Below are 12640 nucleotides of genomic sequence, written 5' to 3' on the forward strand. Positions count from 1 at the left end.
TCAATGATATTTAGTCTATGAAGTGTTCTAGAATTCAACATGTAACAACAAGTATCAAAGATCTGTATGTTGATAGAGATCGTAGATCAAACACTAGTTTGCATTGAAATTTAATAATACAGACGTTTTATAATTAAGTTTTATAATTAAGCAGAAGATTACATTTAATTTCACTGCTATTTTCATAAAAGTTACAGTAATATTTTTTGCAAATTTGGAATATGAAGATGTTAAAATTTTGACAAATTTTGCAAGTTTTCCCTAAGTAATGAAACTAACTTTTCGTAATTATAGGTAGTAAATTAATATTAAATTTATAAAACGTAATACATATTTTTAATACTAATAAAATACCTTATCCATTTGGATGAACACAGGCGGATAATAAAAAAAATACGAAATTTACTTATTAGTTCCCTAAAATGAAATTAGAACAGACCTACTTTAAATTACTATAGCCTGTGTGATAAACTAATGTTGGGTTTAGTGGGATCCTTTTTAAGTGATGGTCATTAATTGAGAATCTATCACAAATAATAGGTCATATGATTATAAAAAATAGGACACAATACAAAATTACTTTAAATAGTGTAGGATAAAGGTTAAATATTATGATAAGTATTTAATGTTATGCTTAGACATAACAATAATCATTGACATGTAACATAAAGAGATATTTAATATATACAATGTTGTCCATGACATCTAAAAATCATTTGCACAATTTTAGGGAAATCCTAAAGATTAAATAAAAAGTACAAGAATCTGATGAAGATATCTGGACATAGTTCATATAACAGTATTAATAATAACATCAACGAAACTATGTTTGTTCACTGATCTCGATCACCGAAAATTTCTAAAGACAGCATGCACCAACAATCTAAGACACGTCAATATAGTCTACGAGAACAAACTAGACAACAAACAGTCACTGGTCCGATAGAGTTTGTCGCTGATATTTTTCCTTCCACTACTGATCACATATATATTTGGCAAATCGCTATAACCTGAGCTGTACAAATACTATGCCAGTTAGGTACGTACATTGTGATATCTTTACAGTGATTAATCTCATGTTGTCACAATACAGTTTATAAGACTGTGAACGATTGGCCACATTTTTTTAAGTAATTAGAACGGTAAACAAGCTGACGTCCACCTAATCTTAAATGGCAACTCTCGCCTATATATTATGAACAGGACCACGGAGATCACATCATGTGACGCTCGTGGTACCACTCATGCGTTACCATTCTGGAGGAATAAGGTGTCATGCCTCCATACCCTGTAATTTCACTGTCTTACCCTTCAATCGAAATACAGCTTAAAAACGAACTCATTTACAGTTGAAATTGGCATAACAGAGGTGTCCGCGGAGAAGACTGTAAAAGTCTACCTCGGTATATCGATGTAAAAATATCACATAGACGTACCTAGGTTACATTGCAATTATATGTCGCATTATTTGTAGAGATTTTACAGTCATGCTTATAGTATGTCTGATATATATTAATATGACTCTACAATTACAATATAACAATGGCTCTATACAACAATCCTTCTATACAGAAAATTACAACTAGATTATTTATATTAATTTAATACATTTTTTTAATATTTACGGACACATCTCAGTAGTTTTATAATAAATAATAATGTTGTATTATTAATAATAATATAGATAATACATTTCGTTGTCCTGTAAAAAAATTAGCCAGTGTTATTTCTGTTTTGACTTAATTTGAATACTATCTGCAACAGTAACATAATACATATACCTTAATAACATTTATTAAATAGCAAATAGATACATAATATCTAAGGATTTATAATTATATTTCTATGACCATATTTTTAAACGATTAATATAAAGAACACATTCACGTTCGCACAAAAGATACATTTTATAAAAGAAAAATATAGAGGCAAATTTAAATAGTTCACAATTCAAGTAAATATCCGCTTCAGGACGGACTCGCTACTGGCGTATGTTGTATATATTGGTGTTATTTTTCAGTATTACTACTGCTAAAATTGCTCATTATAAAACCTCGTTTACACGGAGATAGTTATTAGTTAACTTAATTACTCGACTTATTTATTGTTATAGAGTTTTTGTATAATCTTTCATATATAGTATAAAGAACATTACGTCAATCTGAAATCCAGCAATAGAATAATATACAACTCTTATCAGTAGACAGACGCACCTACTATATTCAATTTAATCATATTTTTGACATAGTTCAAGAATGTAACCGATCTTTTAATTAAATTGAAAATAGTTCTGTTGGTTATTAAAACTACTATAATATTTATAATATAGTAATTTCTGTTAGTTTAAATAACCAACAGAAATAAATTTGCTACTGCCAACATGTACTCTACACTGTTTCCAATCACCAATCGTGACTGATTGATAAGAAATAATTTTATTTACGATTAATCCTTTAAAAAACATGCAAATACTGCAGTAATACCGTTACGTATCTTGTGAAATTTCAGAAAAGGATAAGCGATTTTGAACACATTAGCTAATATTTATAAACTCATTACATTACTATACAATCGTATATTTTCAGCCAAAATCTCTTTAAATCTCTCATACACAATTAAAACTCTCCGTATGAACGAGTTATTTATCACAAAAAAATCAATATTGCAATAAGCAGAGTCATTACTTGTATACTAATATTGATCTATGCTTTTATTAAAAGGCAATTTATATTAATTTAGATTTTTTAAATATCTCAATATAATTAAATACAAAAGAGGATCCTTTAAAATGTATGAGTATTAAATATTCTGTATAAAAACAGATAAACATGAGTTATTTGTGGTGTTGTCTTATCACATCACATTGCATATTATCTCCTCGATATGATACACTTAGTTCAATCATGCACGTGAGCTCACAACGATAACCCTAAATAGTCTTATGATTAATGACTAATCGAAAAACAGCTGTATGATCGAAGTGCGTGTAAACAGAATCATTTTTAACAGTAAATGATGTGTACAAAATACTAGAATAAATAAGCTCATAGCCTCCTGAACAAAAGCAGATAAATTTAGGCCAAATTAACGTTAAAGGATAGCGTGAAAAACGCATACAATATAAAATACTGAATATTCAATCATTTATGCAACTATGAAATTTTACAGATATTATTGAAATATATATTAAATATCATTATTAAAATATTTCAAAAGTATTTTTTGAGTGATTGTTAAACATAGTAGAAAATAATGAAATAGAAAATGTGACAAGAGTTATTAATTACAGTCAGGTCGACTTACTTCTAACATTAAAACTCCTCATTGATAAACTTGATACAATCTCTACAATCAACAATAGTCAGCTGGTACCGCTACTAGCAGAGGTGCGACCACTATACATAACGAATGATTGTTATAGAGAATACCTAATGGTTTTTGAACACTGGTTACTGACCTAGCTTCCTTGCTGTCGTGGTTATAATAACGTTATTACTTCGTCCTAGTCTGGTAGCATATGTACAAACGATACTGGGAACATCCCACGACGACCGGTACCTTCAACCTGGCCCTCCATCCAGTTGTCGTCCTCTGTGCGGTCGTTGATGACTACAATGACTTCGCCTTCGCGGAATGATAGCTCGTCCTCGTTGTCGGCTGAGCAATCATAAAGTGCTCGACATCGTCTTAGACCGCCCATCTGTAAAAGAATATTTTGAAATAACTGTAACTGTTTCAATATTTTAAGATTAGAAAAAACTAAATGCATGTAGAATCGTCTCCCTTTATGAGGGAGTGCGGGCTAATACTGTGAGATTTTAACTCACTTAAACCCCGGTTGTCCTTTGCCACGCCTACATCACGGGTGCGCTGTCGCAATGGACCGATATGCTAATAATACATGCTAACATCAGATTGTAAGAGTGATGTTGTGTAATTATTAGAATTAAAAAATTAATGCATCTTTTTTCATTAAACAAACCATCCACTCAAACAGATTCATACAGAAAAAAAAATTCAAAGGAATAAAAAATCAGACCTATGTACTCTCTGATCTGATCTCTGGTCTGATCATGATTCAATGTTATCTCAAACAAAAGATTGCCTATTTTATTAAATAATGTTTAGAATATTAATATTTTTAAATTAATCACAAATATTAAAACTATTGTATTATTAGTGTCAAAATTCATTATACTTTTAGTTCAGAGTGACATGTCACCGAAATAGACTTTAAAAAAGTTGACTACGTGGCCCGTTAGATTATTTGCCACTCCGTTCACACATAAAAATATAGTTCTATAAAATAGTTTTGCTCTAAGATCCGAGAAATGAAAAAGGCAACAAGTATAAAATTGGAACATCTACTTTCTCGTTAATCAGATTTTTAAATGTAAATGTGTAGTCTAATCATAAGACAATTATTTATAATTTATAGTTCACCATTGTAATAGAAGCTGATGGCGACCGAGAGTGAACACTGGATGTATCGGACACGTCAAGAGACCGACTATCGCTACGGCGCGATCTCTCGCGCGACCGCGATCCATCCGACAACTGCAGTCGGCTGTCGTCCAAACAAGAGTCCGACATGTCGCACAACTCCAGCGACGAATCTTGACTAGAACACTCCTGTAAAATATAAATTATAATTATTATAATGCTAATACTGATTTATAATCTACCAAGTAGCTACGCTGTACGTTGCCGTATTAAAGCTCGCAGCGTGTTCTATATTTTGAAGAAATTAAACAAAAATGCCTAACATATATAAAGATGTTGTAATATAGAAAAGCAAGATTTCATTAAAATTAATAGTATATTAAAAGTCTAGTTAATTAAAGTATTTTAAATCATTTTGTATCAGCTCATTGTTATTTACATATATAATATCTTGTTTAAAACTCATGCAAACTGTTACGTTAATGTATCACAAAAACTCGAGTTATTTAAAAAAAAAAATAATGGCTGATTGATGATTATAATATAATGTTTTTGTTGTTAGGTACTGGTTTTTAAAGTTCTACCATTTTCTACTTTTATATGAAATCTACTGTTCTACACGAAGGAAGGATAATGTCGATAGGAATTTTAGATAATAAAAAATACAAGTAAGCAAAAAGCTGTTAAGTACATGCAGATCAAAGTGGCTCCATAAACTGTGCACAATAGGTAATTAATGCATAATTTACGGCATGGAAACCAATTGTCAAGAGGTACACCTAATTTGCCAATAATTTCATTTTTATTAGAAATTTGGATCACATTGATACCTAATATTTATTCTTTTTATTTAAACGGTATTTTTATAATTTCCAGATACGTCATTTTCGAACAGGCCCATTACGCAATTGCGTATCATATCATTCGATTAGACGTATGTAACATGGCAATTCAGAAACAACAATCAACACTTAACATAACAATATTATTACTATACTTGTACTGTAGTAATAAAAATTAATTGCAAATGTGCAAGTGAATGCAGCACTGAGTGAGAATAATGCAATTGTGCAACACTGAATGTAATTGTAACAAATTGTTACAATTAGGAATATTAGTGTAGTGTGTTATAGACAATAAGATTTACTATTAAAAAATCTCTTCGTTTGTTACCTATTTATAAATAAAACTGCCCAAAAATTAAACGTTCTAAAATGCCATGTTCTATGTCTACATCCATTCTTTAATTTTCATATCATCTCTTGACAATACATTCATAAAGTCCCAAGGGGTAAAACAAATATTAATCGTAGGGCATAAATCAAACAAGGGTAAGCGAGTAAGTAGGTACACTAATTGTCTCTCTCATAGGTCGTTACCCTTCTCAGTTTCGTTTTCACAGCTTTTTCCAGGTGCAATCTATTTTTCTTCTGAAGCAAAAACAAATATGACTATGTACTTTGTTTTTTATATTAGTTGCTAAATTGTTTAAGAATGAAAACATGGAATTAAATTATTTAAATATTGTAATGAATTTGCACAAATGTTGTGCAAATCTACAATTTTCCAATCAAATGAAGGCTATTAGTTCTACAGAAATAAAAAGCTATATCGTCCTTATCCATTAACTCATTTAGAACAAGTCAGAACATTCAGCTTTTCGTATAAGATTTCTCTTCAACACGAAATCAATGACCTACGATACATGTCGAATTTCAAGATCCCAAATAATATGACGAAGAACATTCATACGAAAATAACGCTTATAGAGGAAAAGTAACTATTCCTCCATTATGAACTTCACTATAACGAGTCTGAACAACTGAAAACATCAGCTAGTATGTAATAAGGATTAGTTTTCTGTGAAGATAATTGATTGATATACCTTTCTGGGCGGCGGCGTGGGCTCGTCCCTGTGTAATGCTCCGTTATGTAAAGCAGCGGCCGGCCCCGGGGTTACTACGGCGCCCGTCGGAGGCGGCGTTGGCGGCGGTTGCTGTGGACGGTGCTTTACTATGCCGCCCGACACTGCCATAAAACCACGATATACTACACATATATATTACTAGCTGACCCCGCAAACTTTGTTTTGCCATATAAATTAAAAGCGCTATTAAAAAATAGGGGTTAGTGATAGAAGAGTAAAATTTAGGGTTGTATGTATTTTTTAATGTCATATTATAAAAAAATAAAGAAAATGTCAAATAATAAATATTAGGGGTGGATAATGCTTATCACTTAAATAAATAGTGGATAATGCTTATCACTTAAATAAATAGTAGCGGATAATCAGACCTATTGAATAAGCATATAAAATTTCATAAAAAACAGGTAAAGCCGTTTCGGAAGAGTATGTAACTAACATTATGACATATGAATTTTATATATAAAAGATTACTATAAAATACTACATGGTTACATTCGCCTATACACATACCGAGGACATCATAAAACAAATAATAATAACCCTGGTCAATTCATATAACGCCACCTAATCTCAAGCCAAACAGAGCTAGTATAGTGTAGTGTAGTAGTATGAGTACTAGACACGGATATAAATAATGTTTGTAAATATATTATACACATAGAAAACACCCAGACTCATGTAACAATATAATACAAACAATCGTACTCATGAATAAAAATATTTGTACGGTGCAAGGAATCGAACCCGCGACCAAAGTAAAGTGGTGTACTTTAGATCACGGAGGCAGTCGATAATAACAATATAACATTATAAGGCCGCGGTAATACTCACATGTAGTTTTTACAATAAAATAGAATAAATAGCTATTTTGTGAAAACGAAAAATTAGTTAAGTAGATCTAAATATTACCGTGCAGCGACCTCGCACTATCGGCGGAGGGTGAAGGCGTAGAGCGCGGATGTGAAGACGGATGTGTGGTCTGATGCGACGTTGGATGCACATTCGGATGTACGCTGGGATGCGCTAGGGCCACTGCTGGAGGTAACGGCGCTGCCCGTTTCTTCAGACTACCGATGTTATCTATAAATTTTAATAACATAACATTTTAATGTATATTTATGCAATTTGTTATATCGAGAATTCCTTATAGGAATTATGTGACAAAACATAACAAAAATGTATGTGGGCCTGATCTAGTGAACACATTATCCTATAACTTTTGATAGGTTTGCTGGAAGAAATATTTTCTTAGATATAAGCTCGCCTTTGTACATTACATGTATTATATTACTGTATTTTTCGTACGTGTATGTACAATAAAGAATAAAATATATTCAGTGACTTGGCGAACTTAATAATTGTAAAATGTACTTTAGATTTTAAGAAACCATTAAATTTTTTATCCCCATAACAAGGTGCTGCTTGTGTGTTGTGCTGGAACGGTAAAAATATTTCTTTCCCGTCAACCTGTCAATTCTTTGGACGATATCAGTCACTTTAGTACTTCTTCATATATAGTCATTTCATCGTCAGTCATACAGAGAAGTTTAAAGCTTGTCTAGCTGCTAGCTAAATTCAGACATGAGGTAGCTCCACATATTTTTGTATGTACTTCTGTACGACGGGACACTGAGAGTATAGAAAATTATAGATACTCACAAACATTGGGCTTTCTTGGTAATGTGGTTGGCGTAGGCGGAGCGTGGTGTAACGAGTCACATGTGGATGACCGCGAGCGAAGTACCGGCGAGTCGCCGCCGCGATCTGGTCGATCTGGTCGGTCGGCGCGTTCCGGTCGTTCCGGTCGTTCGGGACGCTCGGGTCGATCCGGTCGGTCTGGTCGTTCGACGGCCGCACCGATGACGGCGCCGCCCGCATACGACGGTGGTCTAGACCGCGGGCATTTCTTTTCAGGTGTGACGCTGCCATTTTGCTGTAAATACACACATTACAGTTGTAAACTTACATCACTATTGCCTGTGACTTCGTAGGCTTTTTAAGATAAATATAGCCTATGTTCGTATTTGTCATACATATTTTTTGATTCTGTTAGATCACTTCAGCCGAAAAATGGTAACAAATTCAAACACAGTTTCAAATTTATAATTTTAGTATACAATGTTTTGGAAATAAACTAAATAATACACATAGGAAGGCATGTTTCCTACTACCAGACACTCTTCGCCCGAGTTGTGACCCTCCACTCAATAAAGTCATTTATATTTTAATTCCACAGCTGCATATCAACTTTCAATTATTTGTGGCTAGATATATAATTACAATATTATGGAAAAAACTTACTCTTTCATCTATAACAGTGTCATCGTCAGAAAAATCCGTTGATCCATCATCATGGGACAAATTCCAGTCTACATTTATGTTCTCGAATATACTTTTCTCTCTTTTATCGACACTTTCCAACTGTAAGAAAAATAGTACCACAATACGAATTTTTAGTATAGGTTATTATTCAACAGGAATGAATTATACATAAGTGATTTAAAAGGACAATAGTAGTAGCAGTAGGACAGTCATGTTTATGTAATTGAAATGACAAAGAAGCTGATATGGCGCAATACCTGATGGTAAGTAACAATCTCACCACGTACATCACGTCATCACTTTACGCCCGTGATACCATTAATGCGTAGCAGTTTCTAATTATGTCGCTATAATATATTTGTCATTGATAAAATGTTGATATTACTTTCATTTTCATATCCACGAATCTATACATTAAAATATACATTCGGTCCTTATAAATTCCGCTATAAAACATTATTATGATCACAATTAACCAATTATGTTGCCTCAAGTCATCAGCGGTAAAATACATTATTTTTTATTTTTTTAGGAAGATTAATGGTGTAATTTTACATGTTATGTCATATTGAATTGTCCAAAGCTAATTACTAATCTTCGCCAATAGTAACCATCGAATATCGAATCATTTACTTACTACAAACGCATATAGAAGTATAAATTTACAAACCAATTCCTGACACGCATGGTGCCCCATTTGCTTGGCTATCTGCAACGCGGTCCGACCACTGCCGTCCTTTATTGTCCAGTCGGCGCCAGCTTTGAGCAACAGTTTCAATGGTTCAGTTCTATCGGTAGCTGTACACAAATGCAACGCCGTCATGCCTGACGACATCGTTTTATCGAGCAGTTGTGAACCGCCGTTTTGGACTAGAAAATCGACTATGTGGAGACTAGAGCCGTCGCCAAGCTCACGGGATATTGCCAAGTGGAGGGCTGTTTCTCCGCAATCCTGTAATGCGACAGTAGTTGTTTACACTTACAAAGATACATATGTGAACAGCAAAGTGGAAATTCATTATACCAATTGTTGTTCATCTTTTATAAATATTGTTTTGTTATTAAGTAAATAAGTAAATAAAAGAAAAAAAAACATTATTAAGTAAATAAAAGAAAAAAACGCTGACTAAAATTTCGGAGGCAATAGTACATAATTGTACCTAGTTGTTGCCTGGACAAATCATTCTTCGAAACGTTAATAAAGAAGCTTGTTATCGCTTTTTCGTTAGCGACACACCCCGCAAATATATCCAATATTCATAAAATGATTTAGTAATGTATCTCTATATAACACAAGCACTTATATTAAAATTTTATGATATGATATTATATCATAAAATTTTAATAATCTTGGATAGCGATAAGTCCTTTCATTTTTATAATTAAATAAAGTATAAATCAGAGGTTAAATATCTAATAAAGTAACTTGACAGAAACATAGTCATTTAATATGATAACATTAGTATAGACTGTCTTTAATATGTTTTAATTTATTTCAGAATTCTATTGTATAGTATTAATTCGGTTTTGTATGTATAGTATACTTCGACTTACGGAGCACGGAAGTGGTGCAGCTAAATCGGCGCCTTCAGCATATGCTTGCAACAAATTCTGTAGATGCCCATTGTTGACTGCGTGTTCCACTTCGGAAAGACGTTCGGCCTCGTCACAGCACGTCTGCGTCGCCCACGCTCTGTATACATACTTCTCACGAATAAACCGGAGACGCTCCTCCCTATAAAAGCCACAAAAAATATATATCATTAAAATTTTCAACATAAAACACACCGTCGCTAGTATTATCTTAGATAGGGTAGTCAGAGTCATTGTAAACTATCGATGTTGTGATGAATAAAACAACTTGATTTGCAGACATTTTATTGGATATATTCAAATCCAACATGGTAGGAATTGACCGCCGTTTTTGGAGTTATTTTTTGGTTTGATATCATTGTTTCCTTTATAGGGAGTCAAATACAATTTTTAAAGTGTCTGACAGATTTAAAATCATAACCCCTTGGATGTAAGTCAGTCAAACCACTACATGGATACGAAACACAATACAACCTCCAATCTTTACGAAATCAATAGTATAGTGTGTTACTACATAGTTATATAGACTTTCGAAGAAGAGTAAGAAATAAAACAATACAGCAACCTCCAACGGCTTGATGATTTAAGTCAAAAACAATATATAAATACAGAAAACAAAATACTGCACTGAACAATACTGTTATCACGTAATATCAAATATATATTGTCTGACAATGCGTATAAATGAGTTACATTATAAAAAGAAATAGTAGTACATATTTAGATAATTTTATATTTATGGGAGATTATAAAAATTTACAAGCTATAACAACTACGAGTACTATATAAATAAAACAGTATACGAAGTGCCACTTCATTATACTAAGGCTATATTGTGTTCATGAAAAGCGGATGACATAAAGCTTTTTACTTTCATTAGCTTGGCAATTACATTATTCGAAAAACAATAAGTCGTTAATTGGAATTTCCCGGTATGTCACTTGACAAATTAACTCACTAGTTTTTTTATTATTAATGTATGCAACGATATTAAGGTTTAGTAATAGTTTCTATTTCTTCAATTATTCACTTTACCTGAACCTCACCGACCTATATAGGACTTATATAGGAATTCATTGCCAATTTTTTTCCGTTCAATAATAATGTGGAACTGTTTTACCCAGGGTTTTTTGCTACTATGCAATTTGTATGACAAGAAACAAAAATACAGGGAAACTATAATACACTACAACTAGTTTGAGTCTTTCAAGGTCAAGTAAGTCAAGGTTGTTGTATTATTTAGATAGTACATATACATATACAGATGACTATATATATACTCACATCGTACTATCTGGCGTCAGTTTCTCCCGTTCATCGAGTGTGTTCTCCATAACTTCGTTGAACATCTGGTTGCCCATATGCCGCGCTATCAACAGCTGGGATGTGGAGAGTCGGTCGAGGGTGAGCGACTGAATCCGCGATATGTGAACGCCCAACTCGCGATGGCTTCCCGAACATTCTATGCACACTATTATACCGAAATTTGTTGATAGCCATGTGGGATCTGAAATTATATATTTAAAACATTACTATTTATTTATACCGTACATTTATTTAAGAAAACAATATAATATTGTTATCTATAAAAAACGGACACGAATTGTGACAAAATATTGAATTGATATAGTAAGAGAGACCAGTATAGGAAAAAATGTCTGTATAGCAAATAGCGAAAAGAATAATAAAAATTCAGAAATAACTAAATTTTAATTAAGCATTGAACTGTCTTATTTTGGAATTATATTACTAAATAATTTTAAAATTTCTTTGTGACGTATACAATAAATTAATGATATATAACATACAAAGATAGACAAATGTTTTTATGAATCAGTCGTATAGTTATAATTATTTTATGGCATATTAGTTGCAAAAGAATTGAATTCATGTATTTTGTTGAGTCCGGTATCGATTATTATTGAAAGAATTAAGATTACAAATGTATGTATACTCATGATAATAATATTTGATAATTATTTATTACCAAACATTATTACTAACTACTACTACCGACTGTAAACAGCAATATTTAATGGAATGTGTGTATGTGTAATTATGATGGGACCGGATAATGAATTGCTGTTCAAGGTTTTAATAGAGTGTTTGTTCCGCCTTAATAAAATCTGCATGAGTAAGAACTTATAAATATATTCCCATTTCTCATACTTTCTTTTTCAATTCAAATTTTATTATTATTATTATAAAAGGGAAACTATTAATTTACAAAACAATCAAGTTTCATAGATGATATCAGAAACATCGAAGTTCCACTACAGGGCACAGGTATGCCCATGAAACAAGATATTCAGCTCATTAATATCACCATGAGCATGTTTACGACATACTGTAAAT

The 12640-nt window shown here is 32.3% G+C and overlaps 1 protein-coding gene across 4 annotated transcripts in view; it reads right to left on the reverse strand.

Moving 5' to 3' along the window:
* Window positions 1-1295: 1295 nt before the first annotated feature.
* The window catches only part of LOC131843461 (arfGAP with SH3 domain, ANK repeat and PH domain-containing protein), a 53430-nt gene continuing 42085 nt past the window's right edge, over window positions 1296-12640 (reverse strand). For 2 of the 4 annotated variants that reach the window (XM_059192109.1, XM_059192108.1), the window contains 10 exons: window positions 11570-11792; window positions 10247-10427; window positions 9363-9644; window positions 8672-8791; window positions 8030-8303; window positions 7280-7450; window positions 6329-6471; window positions 5823-5873; window positions 4444-4632; window positions 1296-3700 (listed from right to left, as the gene is read on the reverse strand). In XM_059192109.1, coding sequence (XP_059048092.1) covers window positions 3503-3700; window positions 4444-4632; window positions 5823-5873; window positions 6329-6471; window positions 7280-7450; window positions 8030-8303; window positions 8672-8791; window positions 9363-9644; window positions 10247-10427; window positions 11570-11792 — 1832 coding nt within the window. In that variant the 3' untranslated portion in view covers window positions 1296-3502. Of the gene's footprint in view, window positions 3701-4443; window positions 4633-5794; window positions 5874-6328; window positions 6472-7279; window positions 7451-8029; window positions 8304-8671; window positions 8792-9362; window positions 9645-10246; window positions 10428-11569; window positions 11793-12640 lie in introns of those variants that run through there. The other 2 variants (XM_059192110.1, XM_059192111.1) reach the window with 2 other exon arrangements.

The sequence above is a fragment of the Achroia grisella genome, unplaced genomic scaffold, assembly GCF_030625045.1.
Source record: "Achroia grisella isolate CSIRO2021 unplaced genomic scaffold, CSIRO_AGI_Agris_v1 utg308, whole genome shotgun sequence".
NCBI classification, from domain to species: Eukaryota; Metazoa; Arthropoda; class Insecta; order Lepidoptera; family Pyralidae; genus Achroia; species Achroia grisella.